The following is a 21120-nucleotide window of genomic DNA, read 5'->3' on the forward strand; positions in this document are numbered from 1 at the left end:
TGCAGTAATGGTGTAAAACATTGACTGTGACCAATATGCTTCCTAGTTGATGTAATCTCTCTGGTCATAGAGTTACATTATGTGTTGTGTGTCTTTATTTGACCAACACATTAACAGTGGCCATTGATATATAGTTGGCCAACCTGGAAAACCACAGGAAAGCTTCAGGATTAGCTGGTTTCTGTTTTGGTTTTCTGTTTTCTATTCAATGTGCCCAAGAATAACTCCAGTGTTAACAAGATGTTTTCATGTTTCTATGTAGTGATCCATATTTGTAGACATGACCTGTACCCCCGTACACTGACTCGGTACCGGTACCTCCTGTATATAGCCTCGTTATTGTGTTACTTTTTATTATTTTTACATTTTTTACTTTAGTTCATTTGAGCAATATTTTTCTTAACTCTTCTTGAACTGCACTGTTGGTTAAGGGCTTGTAAGTAAGCATTTCACGGTAAGGTCTACAGTTGTTGTATTCGGCGCATGTGACAAATAAAGTTTGATTTGATTTGGGAAGGTCATAGGTAATACAGTGACAAAGTAAAACAGTGGGGAACATACTTTAAATCATGGATCCTTTGTCCCTGTCCCAGAACCAAGGGGGCTGTCCCACAGATGTACCCCTATATCATCCATGGGCCATGTCTGTTCCTGAAAGTATTAACTTTAGAGAGGACTTTCTGTAGCAGCAGCACCATTCCAAGAGCATTAAAACAAGATTAATATAAATGTGCCTTTCATCACTTTCCAGCATTGGGAATGGATCATGCTTTTAGAGTAACTTTATTAGATCCAATGTTGAGAATGAGATTTGAACATCAATACAACAGAGCACAGAGACCCTTTCTGATGTGAACATTTGCTGTGATCCATTAATTCTCTCAACATCTGACAGACGTCAACAGAACAGATGTATTGGAGAGACCAGGCCCACATACTGTACTGTTTGAAGAGAAATAGAACAATTATTGAACATTATTGCGAAATCAATCAGACACAACTGCTGCCAAAGTGGATATACTGTACACAATATCACCAAATAATGTTGGAGACTACTTATGCATCATTCACAAGGACAGGAATATTGAAAAGGTGTACCATTTATGTAACACTTGACCATGCTAATGTGGTTGCTCACTCCAGTGTTTGAAAGTGAAATGAAAATATCAATTTTAAAACAGGTTGCTTTGTTAAGAACATAGGTCACATACTTATACAGATTTTGTTTTCTTAGGCAGTTAGCGTGTGTATATATATTGATATACATCAAATTTGAAATGTGATTTGGAGTCTATGTTGTTGTTGTTCCAGGAATGTGGGACTCTGATGATATAACAGATGTCAGTAGGAAGTTAAATCATTTTGTTTCACAGTAATCAGTATAAAACCTTTTCACTGATATTGATGCAGAAATAGTATGGTGCTGCAGACAGTTCTCACAAATATACAGCATACTTTCTCTCACAATTCTCACTTAACAATGGCTCTCCCTACTGGTGTTACGGAGTAACACAGATTCTATGACTTGTTACAGTGCCTTGAAAAAGTATTCATCCCCCTTGGTGTTTTTCCTATTTTGTTGCATTACAACCTGTAATTTAAATAGATTTTTATTTGGATTCAATGTAATGGACATGCACAAAATAGTCCAAATTGGTTAAGTGAAACTTAAAAAATGAATTGTTAAAAAAATAAATATAAAACAAAATGGAAAAGTGGTGCGTGCACATGTATTCACCCCTTTTGCTATGAAGCCCCTAAATAAGATCTGGTGCAACCAATTACCTTCAGAAGTCACATAATTAGTTAAATAAAGTCCACCTGTGTGCAATCTAAGTGTTACATGATCTGTCACATTATCTCAAGATATATACACCTGTTCTGAAAGGCCCCAGAGTCTGCAACACCACTAAGCAAGGGGCACCATGAAGACCAAGGAGCTCTCCAAACAGGTCAGGGACAAAGTTGTGGAGAAGTACAGATCAGGGTTGGGTTATAAAAAAATATCCGAAACGTTGAACATTCCACGGAGCACCATTAAATCCATTATTAAAAAATGAAAGAATATGGCACCACAACAAACCTGCCAAGAGAGGGCAGCCCACCAAAACTCACGGACCAGGCAAGGAGGGCATTAATCAGAGAGGCAACAAAGAGACCAAAGATAACCCTGAAGGAGCTGCAAAGCTCCACAGCGGTGATTGGAGTATCTGTCCATAGGACCCCTTTAAGCCCTACACTCCACAGAGCTGGGCGTTACAGGAGAGTGGACAGAAAAATGCCATTGCTTAAAGAAAAAAATAAGCAAACATGTTTGGTGTTTGCCAAAAGGCATGTGGGAGACTCCCCAAACATATGGAAGAAGGTACTCTGGTCAGATGAGACAAAAATGTAGCTTTTTGGACATCAAGGAAAACACTATGTCTGGTGCAAACCCGATACCTCTCATCACCCCGATGAACATCCCCACAGTGAAACATGATGGTGGCAGCATCAAGCTGTGGGGATGTTTTTCATCTGCAGGGACTGGGAAACTGGTCAGAATTGAAGGAATGATGGATGGCGCTAAATACAGGGAAAATCTTGAGGGAAACCTGTTTCAGTCTTCCAGAGATTTGAGACTGGGACGGAGGTTCACCTTCCAGCAGGACAATGACCCTAAGCATACTGCTAAAGCAACACTCGAGTGGTTTGAGGGGAAACATTTAAATGTCTTGGAATGGCCTAGTCAAAGCCCAGACCTCAATCCAATTGAGAATCTGTGTTATGACTTAAAGATTGCTGTACACCAGCGGAACCCATCCAACTTGAAGGAGCTGGAGCAGTTTTGCATAGAAGAATGGGCAAAAATCCCAGTGGCTAGATGTGCCAAGCTTATAAAGACATACCCCAAAAGACATGCAGCTGTAATTGCTGCAAAAAGTGTTTTTTTTGTGTTATTTCTTGTTTGTTTCACAATAAAAAATATTTTGCATCTTCAAAATGGTAGGCATGTGGTGTAAATCAAATGATACAAATACTCCATTTTAATTCCAGGTGTTAAGGCAACAAAATAGGAAAAATGCCCAGGGGAATACTTTCGCAAGCCACTGTATGTGACCTACCAACTGATATATTTCGAGGCATGATTACAAGGGTAGTGCTAACCTTCATTTTAAAATGTGTCTAACTGAAAAGACATTCGGGATGTATAAGATTGTAAAATGACAAACAGCTAAATCTTTTATTTAACCCCTCACAAAAAGAGAGTCTGTTAATGAACGATTGTATTACTTTATTGGGCTTTAACAGTGAGCAGGCACTGCTTCGCCCAAAGTACAATAGAAACAGAAAACAGATTACATATACAACTAGAAACACAGATATGGGATAATACTTGTTTTAGAACGGAATTAGTAAGTACAGTTTTAAAACAAATCTCAGGAAAACAAAGTTATTAGAACTAGTGCAAAAAGTTCTAAACATTAAAGCACAGTGTAAAAAATGGCATAAGAAGTAGTCCCCTCACAGCATACAGGGTTAGGACACCAGTGTAGATTTATACCCCTTTTCCCTTCTCTGATTGAGGTACCATTCCTTTACATTCTAACGGATAAGCAACAGCCATGACTGACATAGGAGAGAGAAGGGTACAAGTGACCTTTTTGGAAATGGAGAGACCATACAATGTTACACACGTTAGTCATATAAGGCAGGCAAGATTTCCAATCTCAAGTTGCAGTTATCAACATGGTTGTCTCTTTTACAGTGTTTGGCATCTTAAACCAGTTTATAATCAGCATGCTGACAATGTTCGTTAGATATTAAATGAAACAACACAGCCTGTCGAAAACTAAATATTGCACTTTTAGCAAAAGAAACTAAAGAAACTAGCAGTTCATCTGACTGACATGAGATTAGTTCTTACTAATTCATTGTGGGCATTAAAGGCTACAGTGATATAATTAAGCAATAAGGCACGAGGGGGTGTGGTATATAGCCAATATACCACGGCTAAGGGCTGTTCTTAGGGCCTGGATAAAGCCGTTAGCCGTGGTATATTGGCCATGTATCACAAACACCAGAGTTGCCTTATTGCTATTATAAACTGGTTACCAACGTAATTAGAACGGTACAAATATTTTTGGGGGCATATTGTGGTATACAATCTGATATACCACGGCTTTCAACCAATCAGCATTCAGGGCTCGAACCACCAAGTTTATAATATATTTTATTTTAGATAAATAAATAATCTGAATCTCATAGATCTCTGATTTGTTTATATTACTAAAATGCTCAGATATTCAAATCCAAGTTAAATTCATATACATACTGTATACTATACTCTGTAAAAACCTGTGCTATGATATAATTTTTCAATAGTAAAATAGTTGAGATAGTTTTGTTAGGACATAAACAATATGCCTGTATTCTGGTAGACCAAGGTCACATACGGTATCTGTTTGGGAGGTGAACCCAGGAATACTTTGTAAGATAAAAAATTATTCACAATTCCTATTTGTGAATCAATTTGTCACATTGGAAGACAGTTATTTTATTTCAGCTTCCCAAATACAAGCCCAAATTTAACCAACTATTTGTAAGAATAATACACAAATTATGCCAGGAAAAGAGAGGTCAGAAATATTCAATCCAAGAAATCAGAAACATATGAGAACCATTTATATAATCATGCTCTAGCTTGTCTTTACAAATAACAAAACCACTTTTTTTCCAACAGATTGCCTATGAATAAATCAAGGTGGATCTTTTTCTATATCTCTAATATTTAGAAGTATATTTATAAAGTTTTGGTTCTTTCCAAATACTGCAATCACTGTATTTCACCATGAATGTAATGAACACACAAGAAGACATTGAGGGCATAGACACACACCTTCAATCTCTACAGTTTTTTGATGACGCGATGCATTCACATCTTGAACATTTCTTAAACATTCAGCCATGATAACATTCTGCTCCAATTATCACTCTGGGTCTTTGTTATGTGTAATATGTGGTAAATTGTCTGTTTTATGAGTAAGAAATGATTGGTGTAGTTATAATACAGACAGTCTTCCATGGCACAATCATGTGCCTTCTGTAAGCGATTAGAGACCCAGTGGGGGTTTCAACTCGTTTCAATCAGCTTTGCATAAACACATGTTCCTCCACAGCATTAGTAGTGTACTTCTGACATCTATCAAAAACAACATGGTTTACCTTTGATTAGGATCTGTAATCCAATACTTGCATGAACTGATTCTACTTGGTGTATGATAATGAGGGTAGTGGTACTGAGAATAAGAATAATATTTACTCTGAGCCAAACAAAGTATTTGTTGTGCGTATTCTGTTAGCTTGGAAGATGTAATGGTCATCTGATTTGTGTTGGGTCATATATATTATATTGCTGACTTCTTCACTGTATTCACACACACACACACACACACACACACACACACACACACACACACACACACACACACACACACACACACACACACACACACCAGATAAAAAAAAAATAGCATATGAGCCGACAACTCATACTTTTCCCCACTGTGCAGTTCACATAAACTCAACACCCAACCTCATACATAAATCCCCAAAACCATCACTCAACTCATTAAATATAGTGATAAAACTTAAAAAAGGCCATTTGTACCCAAACCCTTCTCAGAAACAGCATACAGCTTTCAGTTATAAAATCGACCCTTCCTCTGGGCCCTGGCATGATAGGAGACCCGCCTCTCTTTCCCTATGCCCTTTCATGTCCTCCTTACATGTGAGACATGTCTGGTTCTCAGTTTCGAAACCTCATCCACCTCCATACCTCTCTGTGTCGAGGTAGGGGAGGGCCCGTGCTTCTCCACTCCTCCAGTGTGGTGGAGGGTGAGGAGGTATACCGACCTGTAGCCTGCCCTGGAGCGGTGTATAACCTCCTCATTCCTGATGTCCTGTGGAGGGGACTGGATGGAGAGAGAGGGTTATAAACGCCTCACTCCTCAGGTACTGTGAAGGAAGGGGTCTCTGTAGACTGGAGGCAGGGAACAGTAGAAACTCTTGTTCATAATCAGTCACTCCTCTCGGGCAGAGCTCTCCTCCAGGGGTAGGGGTACCATGGTCTCCAGGCCCACAGCGCCACTGCTCTGGACAGTGGAGAAGGAGACGACAGTGTGCAGCAGGATGAGGACCAGAACACACAGTCTTAGTCTGCTGCTGCACAGCCGCGATGCAGCTGACACGGGAGGGGAGCTGCGCCGCTGCCATGACGACGACCCTGGAAGCTGTGTCAGGGCGCACGCCGCCCCCACAGAGGGGTCACAGCCACTCCATCTGACATCACAACACTCTGGGTCTGCATTGGTTAAATGGTTTTCTAGTAGCCCTGCATCACACACAGAGAAGAAACATAATTCAGCTCTAGATTAGTTTATCAGATGACAACAAACAACAAGATACCAGGCGATTCCACCCCAGGAAAGCCCGAAAATATTTTTGGTATCTCAGAATGTTCTGGCAATTCTCACATAGAAACTTCACTGGAAGGAATGATGTTTGACCTGCTTTTCACATTTGTATGAACATTTTTTGGAAAGTAATGATGAAAGTGGCCATTATAGGCCCTTTCTAGACCTATACAGTGCCTTCAGAAAGTATTCATACTCCTTGACTTATTCCACATTTTGTTGTTTATTAACAGCCTGAATTAAAAACTGATTAAATAAAACATTTTTTTTTTACCAATCTACAAACAATACAAAGTGAATATTTATTTTTGGAAATTGTTGCACATTTTTTGAAAATGAAATACAGAAATATGACATTTACATAAATATTCACTCCCTTGAGTCAATACTTTGTAGAAGCAGCGGTTACAGCAGTGAGTCTTTCTGGCTAAAAGCTTTCCACACCTGGACTGTGCAACATTTGTCCATTATTTTTTTCAAAATTCTTCAAGCTCTGTCAAATTGGTTGTTGACCATTGCTAGAAAACCCTTTTCATGTCTTGCCATAGATTGTCATGTAGATTTAAGTAAAAACTGTAACATGGCCACTCAGGAACATTCACTGCCTTCTTGGTAAGCAACTTGTGTTTTACGTTATTGTCCTGCTGAAAGGTAAATTCATATACCAGTGTCTGGTGGAAAGCAGACTGAACCAGGTTTTCCTCTGGGATTTTGCATGTGCTCCATTCCATTTCTTTTCTATTGTCACGTCCTGACCAGTATAGGGGTTATTTGTGATTGTAGTTTGGTCAGGACGTGGCAGAGGGTATTTGTTTTATGTGGTTCGGGGTGGTGGTTTGTTTAGAAGGGTGTTTGATTTATTATTTCCGGGTTTTGGGTTATGTTCTATGTTTTTGTATTTCTATGTTCTTTCTAGTTTAGTAATTTCTATGTTAGGTAATTGGGTGTTGGACTCTTAATTGAAGGCAGGTGTTTGTAGTTGCCTTTGATTGAGAGACCTATATATAGGGATGTGCTTTTGTTTGTTAATTGTGGGTAGTTGTTTTTGCATTGCGTTGGTGTAGCCTGCAAAACTGTTTCTTGTCGTTGTGTCTTTGTTTATTGTTTTTTTGGTGTTCACATTTAATAAATTATAATGTTGAGCACGCAACCCGCTGCGCCTTGGTCCTCTCTTCACGAAGACAACCGTTACATCTATCCTGAAAAACTCCCCAGTTCTTAATGATTACAAGCATGCCCATAATATGATGCAGCCACCTCTATGCTGGAAAATATGGAGAGTGGTACTCAGTAATGTGTTGAATTGAATTTGCCCCAAACATAACACCTTGTATTGAGGACGAAAAGTTAATTTCTTTTCCACATTTTTTTCAGTTTTACTTTAGTGCCTATTGCAAACAGAATGCATGTTTGGAATATTTGTTATTCTGTACTGGTTTTCTTCTTTCACTCTGTCAATTAGGTTAGTATTGTGGAGTAACTACAATGTTGTTGATCCATCCTCAGTTTTCTACTATCACAGCCATTAACTCATTGGTCTTATGGTAAAATCCCTGAGCAGTATCCTTCCTCTCTGTCAACTGAGTTAGGAAGGACATCTGTATCTTTGTAGGGACTCGGCGTATTGATACACCATCAAAAGTGTAATGAATAACTTCACTATGCTCAAAGGGATATTCAATATCTGCTTAAAAAAAAACATCTATCAATAGGTGCCCTTCTTTGCGAGCCATTGAAAAACCTCCCTGGTCTTAGTGGTTGAATCTATATTTTAAATTCACTGCCCGACTAAGGGACCTTACAGATAATTGTATGTGTGTGGTACAGAGAGGAGGGTAGTCATGCAAAAATAATGTTAAACACTATTACTGCACACAGAGTGAGTCCATGCAACTTATTATGTGACTTTTGTATTTCGGAACTTGCATAGGCTTGCCATAACAAAGGAGTTGAATACTTATCGACTCAAGACATTTCAGCTTTTTAATTAGTAAACATTTTGAAAAACATAATTCCACTTCGACATTATGGGTTATTGTGTTGCGCCCAGTGACAAAAAATCTTGATTACTACATTTAAAATTCTGGCTGTATCACAACAAAATGTAGAAAAATTGAAGGTGTGTACTACGATCCGTACATCATACTGTAACGTTCGTCGCCTGGTGACGAGGAAGCGGACCAAAACGCAGCTGGGAGCGAACACATGTTTATTCAACACACTGGAATTAAACATGTACACAAAAATCAAGAAAAATGCAGATACGTTACGTGCTCAAACAAAGAGACAACACCCCACAAACAGCGTGGGGAAAACAGCAACTTAAATGTGATCCCAATCAGAGACAATTAGCGACAGCTGTCTCTGATTGGGAATCGACAGAACTCAACATAGAAATAACCCACCTAGAGCCTACACAAGGCTAAAACGTAAACCAAACACAAACCAATGAAAAATACCTAACATGACACACCCTGACCCAATATACCCGAGTTCACCTGGTCAGGGCGTGACACATACAGACAACATCTTGTTTTCTAAACTATGGAGTCGGTCTAGATTCTGTAATAGAATTTTTCACATTAATTTATTAAACATTAAAAATATTAATATGAATATCTCAAAAGGATTTGGCTTATTTTTCATTTGGAATACAATATTTTTGAAGACATTACCCATACTTTAACCATATCTACATGTACATACTACCTCAATCAGCCTGACTAACCGGTGTCTGTATGTAGCCTTGCTACTTTTATAGCCTCGCTACTGTTATTTTTCACTGTCTTTTTACGGTTGTTTTATTTCTTTACTTACCTATTGTTCACCTAATACCTTTTTTGCACTATTGGTTAGAGCCTGTAAGTAAGAATTTCACTGTAAAGTCTACACCTGTTGTATTCGGCGCACGTGACAAATAAACTTTGATTTGATACACTACCGTTCAAAAGTTTGGGGTCACTTAGAAATGTCCTTGTTTTTGAACAAAAAGCTATTTTTTTGTCCATTAAAATAACATCAAATTGATCAGAAATACAGTGGAGACATTGTTAATGTTGTAAATGACTATTGTAGCAGGAAACAGCTGATTTTTCATGGAATATCTACATTGGCATACGGAGGCCCATTATCAGCAACCATCACTACCTGGATTATGTTGGAGAGGCTTCCATTAAAGAACACCCTCTGTGTCCTGTTAGACAGGTAACTCTTTATTTACAATATATTGGTGGTGTAAAGCTGTAACACATGTTTTTCCACCAGCAGACTATGATCGATAATGCAAAAGCCGCACTGAAGTTGAACAAACAGCCCCCACAATCTTTTTATTATCAATTTCTCTCAGCCAATCATCAGTCATTTGTGTAAGTGCTGTGCTTGTTGAATGTCCTTCCCTATAAGCGTGCTGAAAGTCTGTTGTCAATTTGTTTACTGTAAAATAGCATTGTACTTGGTCAAACACTATTTTTTCCAAAACTTTACTAAGGGTTGGTAACAGGCTGATTGGTCTGCTATTTGAGCCAGTAAAGGGCGCTTTACTATTCTTAGGTAGCGGAATGACTTTTACTTCCCTCCAGATTTGAGGGCACACACTTTCTAGTAGGCTTAAATTGAAGATGTGGCAATATCGTCCGCTATTATCCTCAGTCATTTTCCATCCAAGATGTCAGACTCCGGTGGCTTGTCATTGTTGATAGACAACAATCATTTTTTCACCTCTTCTATACTCAACAATACGGAATTCAAAATTACAATTCTTGTGTTTCATAATTTGGTCAGAAATACTTGGATGTGTAGTGTCAGCGTTTGTTGCTGGCATGTCATGCCTAAGTTTGCTAATCTTGCCAATGAAAAAAATAATTAAAGTAGTTGGCAATATCAGTCCGTTTTGTAATGAATAAGCCATCTGATTCAATGAATGATGGAGCTGAGTTTGCCTTACTTCCCCAAATTTCATTGAAGGTGCTCCAAAGCTTTTTACTATAATTCGTTATGTCATTTATCTTTGTTTGATACTGTAGTTTCTTATTCTTTTTATTCAGTTTAGTCACATGATTTCTCAATTTGCAGTACATTTAATAATCGGTTGTGCAGCCAGACTTATTAGGCATTCCTAATATTTTTTTTATTAGGCATGCCTCATCCCTCTCAACCATACAATTTTTCAATTCCTCATCAATCCATGGGGATTGAACAGTTTTTACAGTAATTTTCTTAATGGGTGTGTAACCGATGTGAAATGGCTAGTTAGTTAGTGGTGGTGCGCGCTAATAGCATTTCAATCAGTGACGTCACTCGCTCTGAGACTTGAAGTAGGGTTTCCCCTTGCGTTGCAAGGGGCTTTTGTGGCGCGATGGGTAACGATGCTTCGTGGGTGTCAGTTGTTGATGTGTGCAAGGGTCCCTGGTTCGAGCCCAGGTTAGGGCGAAGAGAGGGACGGAACCTACACTGTTACATTGATGCTGTTGACCCGGATCATTGGTTGCTGCGGAAAAGGAGGAGGTCAAAGGGGGGGTGAGTGTAACCGATGTGAAATGGCTAGTTAGTTAGCGGTGGTGCGCGCTAATAGCATTTCAATCAGTGACGTCACTCGCTCTGAGACTTGAAGTAGGGTTTCCCCTTGTGTTGCAAGGGCCGTGGCGCGATGGGTAACGATGCTTCGTGGGTGTCAGTTGTTGATGTGTGCAAGGGTCCCAGGCTGGGGCGAAGAGAGGGACGGAACCTACACTGTTACAGGTGCATACTTATTAGTAACTAGGATGAGCAATTTCATAAATGTGTCAAGTGCAACGTCTGGTTGCTCCTCATTACATACCACGGACCAACAGATATTCTTTACATGAACAACATAGGAATCACTACAAAACGTATTGTATGACCTCTTATACACTATATTAGGCACAGGCTTTGGAACTTTGGTTTTCCTAGATATGGCTATTATATTGTGGTCACTGCATCTGGATACCGCTTTCAAGCATGAGTAAAGATGTGATCAGTACATGTTAATGATTTCATTCCTGTGCTGTTTGTAACTACTCTGGTAGGTTGACTGATAACCTGAACCAGGTTGCAGGTACTAGTGAAGATTTTTCTTGAGTGGGCAGCTTGATGAAAGCCAGTCAATATTAAAACACCCAGAAAATATACCTCTCTGTTGATATAACAAACATTATCAAGCATTTCACACATGTTATCCAGATACTGACTGTTAGCACTTGGTGGTCTATAGTAGCTTCCCACAAGAATGGGGTTTAGGTGAGGCAGATTAACCTGTAGCCATATTACTTCAATAGTATTTAACATGAGATCCTCTGTAATCATTACAGGAATGGGGTTCTGAATATAAAACAGAAACACCTCCACCACTGGCATTTCTGTCTTTTCTGTAAATCATTTCCTGTAATTCTGTAAATGTTATAACCTTGTATTGCAAATCACCAGCAGAGGGAGTTCCCTTTGAATCCATTTTTACATTCATTGTGTTGGTGGTGCTCACAACATTGATCATAACTCAAAAAGTAGGCTACCTAATTTCAAAATAGGCCATCATCATTCTTCATCATCATTCTTCACGTTTTACCGGTGAAACATCCAAACTGCATCTCCATGCTAATCATTTGATTGATCTGAATCATTTCCATGGGAATATTCATGTAGATCTTATTTAATTACTGTTTGGTTATCAAATTAGAGCAGATGGTGTTAACAAACTATTAGCTTTTCTTGTATTTTGTTTCAATCAAAGCTCTGTTGAGATTTAGCACATTATCATTTGTTTTTACTAACCAGCTAACCATCCTAAAATGTAATTAGAAATTAGGAAGTGTTTTTGATTTAACAGTAACGTTATAGGCCTACTATGCTATGGTACTATATTCAGTTCTGTTATGTAAAATGCAAATGGTTAGTTATGTGATCTTGTGAGACATTGATTCCGCTTTGTTCTAACTTTACTAAATGAGCACCATTGTGAGAAGTGATAATCTTCTATTTGTAATAACAATAATAAGTGATGAGTATGACTATTAGATTATTAGGCGCCCTTCGTGGTGCTGAAAGGACAGCGCCAGGATCGCAAAATGATGTTAAAGAAGTTGGACCAACTTGTGTTTTTCTTGGAATTTTTGAGGTAATTAAATACAATTTATTGATAATTTATCCGAATACATTTCAACTAAATATTTTTACCAGATCCGTGTATTCTCAAATTGAAAAAAGTGATTGAGCGCTGCTCCTCCGTGCAACGACAATTAATATAAACACATTTGGCATCTCCTGGCTTCCAAACATAGCCTACAGTACAAGCCACTGATGCAGATCTTTGGAACATCTAGATTTTAAAAAGTATAATAAATCCATGAAATATAGCCTACACCTTCACAATAAATCCATTATTTATTTTAGACAGGTCTAAAGAAGCATGATATGAAGAAAATGTAGTCTATTTCAGAAGAACAGAATAGCATACTCTGAGTTGTCCTTATGTTAGGTCCTGATCTGGCTATGCCAAATGGCTTTGGGTTACACTAGTTCATTTAGCAGACAAGATTTGCTTAGAATTACACAGCATTATTTTATAGTATGAAGAATACAGTTGAACAAAGCTGAATAAAATAGAAAGGATATTTTCTCCAAATGATTTGAGGGAGTGCGCACATGGGGCAATTCTGTGTTCAGCGGTTAACCTCTCTTGGGTAGGGGGCAGTATTTTCACGTCCGGATGAAAAGCATGCCCAAAGTAAACTTCCTGTTACTCAGGCCCAGAAGCTAGGATATGCATATAATTGGTAGATTTGGATAGAAAACACTCTAAAGTTTCTAAAACTGTTAAAATTATGTCTGTGAGTATGTCTGTGAGTAAAGACAATAACGATTCTCCATCTTAAATTTTATCGTTTATTTATGTATTAGGGTACCTAAGGTTTGATTATAAACGTTGTTTGACTTGTTTGGAAAAGTTTATTAGTAACGTTTGGGATTCATTTTGTATGCATTTTGATGGAGGGAAACTGGGTGAATTATTGACTGAAGCGCGCCAGCTAAACTGAGTTTTTATGGATATAAAGAAGGACATTCTCGAACAAAAGGACCATTTGTGATGTATCTGGGACCTTTTGGAGTGCCAACAGAAGAAGATCATCAAAGGTAAGGCATTTATTATATCGCTATTTCTGACTTGCGTGGCGCACCTGCCTGGTTGAAATATGTTTTTCATGCTTGTCCTCAGATAATCGCATGGTGTGCTTTCGCCGTAAAGCCTTTCTGAAATCTGACACAGAGGCTGGATTAACAAGAAGTTAAGCTTTATTTTGATGTATTACACTTGTCATTTTATGAAAGTTAAATATTTATAATTCTGTAGTTTGAATTTCGCGCTCTGCAATTTCACCGGATGTTGGCCAGGTGGGACGCAAGTACTCCTATATGCTTTAGAGTTATTAATGTAACTTTAGTTGTTCTACAAACATTGGGCTATATGTTTAGATTTTTAATACATTGCATGATGTGACTCTAGTGATGATTTGAAAAAAGTTGCTTGAAAGGCATGAGCTATGCTTTGTTTTTTTGCGGCTTTTGCGGCTCTAGCTTAATTTAGAAGAAAGACTAACATTTATTTTTTACCGGATAAATCGTTTTGATGCACCCGTAGCAAATTGTTTTTAGAACTAGCTCCTTGTTCTATCTGTGCCCGTAGTTGACAGCAGCTGCCATTACCACAGCAGCGAAAAAACAGAAACAGTAGTCCCAGAAAGTCCTCCATAACTTGACTCCCCCCTCATGCGAGAGAAAGGCCTATAGTAGGGTGTGCTTGGGAAAGATGGCGGAAGTGGATGATGAGTTCGAATCAAGCAAAGTTGGTGAGAAAAATTGGTGTAGACGAATGTTCTGAATGGACAACAGTAGAATCAAAAACTGGAACAAAAAGTACATTTTCTAAAATTGTAGTGGAGGATATGTGTATGAATCGCTTCTTGTTGGGATGCGTTTGTTGAATAAGGATGCATATGTGGGAGACCTGTTTGAGGTGTCAAAAATGGTTAGTATGCGCTGGGAAAAGTGGAGTCTGTCAGTGACCAGGAGTGGTCTTATTTTGATTCATTGCATTTCTGAAAAACAGAGGAAGATTGCAGTGAGCCTCAAAAGGATCCGGACAACAGATTTTCCGTTGCTGCAGTAATGGCAGCTGCTGTCAACTACGGGCACAGATAGAACAAGGAGCTAGTTATATAACAATCTGAGATATCCAAAATATTTTCAGGTCTTCCTGGTGTGGAATCGACCCACAGTTTCTGTGAAAATACATGAGCTTGAGAGAAAAACGGTAACAACAAAAACGACTAAATGTCACTCAAGGCACCAATCATACTGTACCTGTACAGATGAAACTGGATAGTCCTCCGTAGACCAAGTCGTCATTGTCTGGTAACACAAAGGGGCACATGGTCTGGACCTCCAGACAATATTGCTTGCAGGGAATCCTGTGTTGACACTGGCTCTGGGTGGCGTTGAAGTATTCTGAGCATAACCAGGCTTTGTAGACTGACTGCAAGAGAAGAGCACAGCGCCTGGCAGCTTTCACACACAGCAGGTTTTTGTCATTGCAGTGTAATTGAGGCTAATTGATGGACATTAAAACCATTTCTACAGTATTAGGGCAGCAGCTACAACAAACATCTATTTTCTGCTGAGGTGGCAATGGGTAGCTATAGTGAATCCTCTATAAGGGGACAGATGATACAAATTGGGCTGACTACAGCGATAGAAAACTTTGCCAAAACAAAGCCAACCCAGTATACACTTTGTCAAGGCCATCTCCAGGCCATCAGACTGTTGAACAGCCATCACTACAGTAGTTGGCTACCTGCCCAGGACTCTGCCCTGCGCCTTGATATTAATGCCCCATGTATATAGAGTCATTGAATGCTGGTCACTTCATATTCTGTTTATATAATGTTGCTTAATCACCGTATGTGCGTATGTATATACTTTATTCTCGAGATAGCTCACCCTAATATACCTACAGCGGCTTGCGGAAGTATTACCCCCCCTTGGCATTTTTCCTATTTTGTTGCCTTAAAAACTGGAATTAACATGGAATTTTGGGGGGTTTGTATCATTTGATTTACACAACATGCCTACCACTTTAAAGATGCAAAATATTTTTTATTGTGAAACAAACAAGAAATAAGACAAAAAATTGAACTTGAGCGTGCATAACTATTCACCCCCCCCAAAGTCAATACTTTGTAGAGCCACCTTTTGCAGCAATTACAGCTGGAAGTCTCTTGGGGTATGTCTCTATAAACTTGGCACATCTAGACACTGGGATTTTTGCCCATTCTTCAAGGCAAACTGCTCCAGCTCCTTCAAGTTGGATGGGTTCCGCTGGTGTACAGAAATCTTTAAGTCATAACACAGATTCTCAATTGGATTGAGGTCTGGGCTTTGACTAGGCCATTCCAAGACATTTAAATGTTTCCCCTTAAACCACTCGAGTGTTGCTTTAGCAGTATGCTTAGGGCCATTGTCCTGCCGGAAGGTGAACCTACATCCCAGTCTCAAATCTCTGGAAAACTGAAACAGATTTCCCTCAAGAATTTCCCTGTATTTAGCACCATCCATCATTCCTTCAATTCTGATCAGTTTCCCAGTCCCTGCAGATGAAAAACATCCCCACAGCATGATGCTGCCACCACCATGCTTCACTGTGGGGATATTGTTCTCGGGGTGATGAGAGGTGTTGGATTTGCGCCAGACATAGTGTTTTCCTTGATGGCCAAAAAGCTACATTTTAGTCTAATCGAACCAGAGTGCCTTCTTCCATATGTTTGGGGAGTCTCCCACATGCCTTTTGGCAAATACCAAACGTGTTTGCTTATTTTGTATTTTAGCAATGGCTTTTGTCTGGCTACTTTTCCGTAAAGTCCAGCTCCGTCGAGTGTATAGCTTAAAGTGGTCCTATGGACAGATACTCCTTGTTCTCTTTGTTGCCTCTCTGATTAATTCCCTCCTTGCCTGGTCTGTGAGTTTTGGTGGCTGGTGCTCTCTTGGCAGGTTTGTTGTGGTGCCATATTCTTTCCATTTTTTAATAATGGATTTAATGGTGCTCCGTGGGATGTTCAAAGTTTCTGATATTTTTTTATAACCCAACTCTGATCTGTACTTCTCCACAACTTGTCCTGACCTGTTTGGAGAGCTCCTTGGTCTTCATTTTGCCGGTTGCTTGGTGGTGCCCCTTGCTTAGTGGTGTTGCACACTCTGGTGCCTTTCAGAACAGGTGTATATATATACTGAGATCATGTGACAGATCATGTGACACTTAGATTGCACACAGGTGGACTGTATTTAACTAATTATGTGACTTCTGAAGGTAATTGGTTGCACTAGATCTTATTTAGGGGCTTCATAGCAAAGGGGTGAATACATATGCACGCACCACGTTTCCTTTTTTTTTTTTTAAAACATGTTATATTTTTCATTTCACTTCACCAATTTGGACTATTTTGTGTATGTCGATTACATGAAATCCAAATAAAATCCATTTAAATTACAGGTTGTAATGCAACAAAATAGGAAAAACGCCAAGGGGGATGAATACTTTTGCAAGGCACTGTACTACTGTACATACCATTTTCTTTCCAAATGATATACTGTCTATACACACCACATATTTATATTCTGGGTTCTTTCTGACACATGCTCACTAATACAATCTACTCTGGATAGTTACTTGGACTTGTTCAGTCATTTCTTGATTTCTTGTTTTGATTATTGAGTATTTGTGAGACATTCTACTGCACTGTTGGAGCTTGTAACACAAGACATTCTACTGCACTGTTGGAGCTAGTAACACAAGACATTCTACTGTACTGTTGGAGCTAGTAACACAAGACATTCCACTGCACTGTTGGAGCTAGTAACACAAGACATTCTACTGCACTGTTGGAGCTAGTAACACAAGACACTAGTGTCTGTTGGAGCTAGTAACACAATATATTCTATTGTACTGTTGGAGCTAGTAACAGAAGACATTCTACTGTACTGTTGGAGCTAGTAACACAAGACATTCTACTGTACTGTTGGAGCTAGTAACACAAGACATTCTACTGTACTGTTGGAGCTAGTAACACAAGACATTCTACTGTACTGTTGGAGCTAGTAACACAAGACATTTTACTGCACTGTTGGAGCTAGTAACACAAGACATTTTACTGCACTGTTGGAGCTAGTAACACAAGACATTTTACTTCACTGTTGGAGCTAGTAACACAAGACACTCTACTGCGCTGTTGGAGCTAGTAACACAAGCATTTCACTGCAGCTGCTATAATACCTGCAAATTTGAACGCGACCAATAAACTTGATTTTATTCAGGGCTGTAGTCATGGAACCCTATAGTGAAATTTACTGGGTCAGCCACTGTGGTAATGCACACTGTAAATCACTGTAAGACAAGCACTGTATAGGGCCAGTGAACTACAGTGAGTACAGTACAATGTAGCTTAAGGAAAGCCAGGGTACATCTTCATCCTACTCAGGAAGCTCTCCACCAGGCCCTGTGTTTGATTAAGTAAGAGAGATAAATATAGATGTTAATATGAGCAAGGCAGCAGCAGCAGCCCTCCACAGACAGAGGCACAGGAAACAGGGCAGCAGTGATGTAGACAGAGGACCACAGCAGTTTCTTCACCTCGCTCTGCTGTGGAGCCAAGGGCTACCGCTGTCATGGCAGCAGGATGAGCCAGAGCTTTTCACAGCCATTCTATTGATCATGTGGTCAGCCTCCCATCACTACACACTACAACCTGTCTTTGCTTTATTCACAACAGGATAAGGGTAGGTACTGGTCGGTCCCTAGATGGGAGACTAGATGCTGCTGGAAGTGGTGTTGGACGGCTAGTAGGAGGCACTCTTTCCTCTGCTCTAAAACAAATATCCCAACGCCCCAGGGCAGTGATTGGAGACATTGCCCTGTGTAGCGTGCCGTCTTCTGGATGGGACGTTAAAACGGGTGTCCTGACTCTCTGTTGTCACTAAAGATCCCATGGCACTTATCGTATGAGTAAGTGTGGTACATTTCTGTCCCTCGTACCATCATGGTCACCTAACCATCAACAGTTTCCAATTGGCTCATTCATCCCCCTCCTCTACCCTGTAACTATTCCCCAGGTCGTTGCTGTAAATGGGAATGTGTTCTCAGTCAACTTACCTGGTAAAATAAAACAATACAATTCTGAAGACGAGTCAGCCCCACCAAGAGTAAACATTGTAAAGGATGAAGATGTCTGCTGCGACACAAATCTAAGTACAGATACTCAATTATTTTCTTGCACAATTACGACACAATACATTAAACACTACAGTATATTACAACTTTGTCCAATGTTCTGTGTCTCCCTCTGCATGCTTTCTCGGTTCATCTTTCAATTACAAGCCCCACTCACTCCTGAGAGAGACAGGGACGAGAGAGGAATTCCCTGACTACATTTCCATACACATTAACCTGCAGTATGTTGCTGACAGATGGTACACTGGAATTGTGTTTCCAGAATGACAAAGACCATCAAGGAACTCATCAACATCCACATGAACAAGGGGGCTCAGAGAACTGAACCCATCTGATTAAATAAGTTAACGCCATAGAAGGTGACTCTGTAACATAAGATGTTATCAAACATCATGTTTTACAAGACACTTGAGCAGAGTAAGAAAAAAAAGAGCTAGAGGCTGTTTTGTATGTACAACCTATTGCAACACAATACTAATCCTGCAATACAAAATTAAATACTTGCGAGAGATGAGGCGATTAGACCAGTGAATAGAATAATAATGGTGTAGCCTACTGCACAAGATATCTAATCCATTCTTACACAATTTTTGCTTGCAACGCCAGGATAGTGGGTTTGATCCTTGGGACCACCTGTAAGTAAAATGTATGCACACATGACTGTAAATTGCTTTGGAAAAATTGAAGAAAAATCTATGTGAAGAAAAATTCCAATGTTTGTAAAAAATGTATGAAAAATAAAACACTAATATATCTTATTTACATAAGTATTCAAACCCCTGAGTCATTACATGTTAGAATCACCTTTGGCAGTGATTACAACTGTGAGTCTTTCTGGCTAAGTCTAAGAACTTTTCACACCTGGAATGTACAATATTTGCACATTACTCTTTTTAAAATTCTACAAGCTCTGTCAAGTTTTTTGGCCTTCTAGGCAGAGTTCCTCTGACCAGTGTCTGTGTTCTTTTGCCCGTCTTAATCTTTTATTTTTATTGGTCAGTCTGAGATGAGGCTTTTTCTTTGCAACTCTGCCTAGAACGCCAGCATCCCGGAGTCGCCTCTCCACTGTTGACATTGAGACTGGTGTTTTGCGGGTACTATTTCATTAAGCTGCCAGTTGAGGACTTGTGAGGCGTTGGTTTCTCAAACTAGACACTCTAATGTACTTGTCCTCTTGCTCAGTTGTGTACCGGGGGGGTGCAACTAAATTTTAGGAAGGTGTTCATAACGTTTTGTACACTCAGTGTATAATAAGCCTAGTGCATGGTAGCTGGCAGAGAAAGGAACCAGTGATGGTAGGGATACATTGATTTTAGGTTTAATCAATGAACCTCCAGCGAACACTGATTCATTCAATCTTAATCTGGGATTAAATTCAAAGCTAATTCATCCTCCTCTTGCGATGCCATTGCATCAGTGTAGTGTCTGCAATCTGTACTAAGACTCACTTGTACACGGTTGAATTGGGGACAATTCAGTTTCACTGCACACAGCAATCAAAGATGGCGACTGGCATGCCTGTGCGCGCATAACACTCGCGGCCAAATGAAAACCCTGCTCTCCCTTGCTCTATAGTAAATTATGAAGTTCCCCAATTTAGTTACTGATTTTAAACACGTGTGTGGCTATGAAATACCAGTTATCGGTAGTCAACTATAGGTGACTGTAGTTATTTCCTTCATTTATCTAAAATTGGAGTGGAGGATACGTGTATGAATGATAATGAATCACTTCTTGTTGGGATGCATTTGTTGAGTAAGGATGCATATGTGGGAGACCCGTTTGAAGTGTCACATGGTGAAGTAAGGTCTAAGGCACTCAGTGCAAGAGGTGTCACTACAGTCCCTGGTTTGAATCCAGGCTGTATCACATCCGGCCGTGATTGGAAGTCCCATAGGGCAGCGCACAATTGGCCCAGCGTCATCTGGGTTTGGCCAGGTTAGGCCATCATTGTAAATAAGAATTTGTTCTTAACCGACTTGCCTAGTTAAATAAAGGTTAAATGTAAAAAAAAATTAAAAAAAAAATGTAAAGTATGCGCTGGGAAAAGTCTGTCAGAGTGACCAGGAGAGGTCTTCGTTAGATTAATTGTATTGCTGAAGAACAGAGCAAGATTGCACTGAGCCTCAAAAGAATCCGGAAAACAGAAGTTTTGTCTTATGAACTTTGGAGTAGAGCACCCGTCAAAGGAGTCATCTCGGGGTGACATCGGATGTTCAGGTTGAATCCCTGAAGAGAATGCTGGTGTGGTTGGTGCCGGCGCCTGACCCGCTGGGTGAATGGAGAAAAAGAAGAAAGTCTGTTGGTCCTGTTGTTTTTTGATAAAGAGCAAATGCCTACACATGTGAAGCTTGGTTATGTAAGATTTTGAGCTTT

General features: G+C 39.6%; 1 protein-coding gene across 1 annotated transcript in view; it reads right to left on the reverse strand.

Moving 5' to 3' along the window:
- Positions 1–3253: 3253 nt before the first annotated feature.
- The window catches only part of LOC106603305 (transmembrane protein FAM155B), a 63812-nt gene continuing 45945 nt past the window's right edge, over positions 3254–21120 (reverse strand). The window contains exons 2-3 of the mRNA XM_014196819.2: positions 14829–15000; positions 3254–6373 (exon numbers count right to left, since the gene is read on the reverse strand). Of these exons, the coding sequence (XP_014052294.1) occupies positions 6063–6373; positions 14829–15000 (483 nt within the window). The 3' untranslated portion in view covers positions 3254–6062. The remainder of the gene's footprint in view (positions 6374–14828; positions 15001–21120) is intronic.

This window comes from Salmo salar, chromosome ssa04 (assembly GCF_905237065.1).
Source record: "Salmo salar chromosome ssa04, Ssal_v3.1, whole genome shotgun sequence".
NCBI classification, from domain to species: domain Eukaryota; kingdom Metazoa; phylum Chordata; class Actinopteri; order Salmoniformes; family Salmonidae; genus Salmo; species Salmo salar.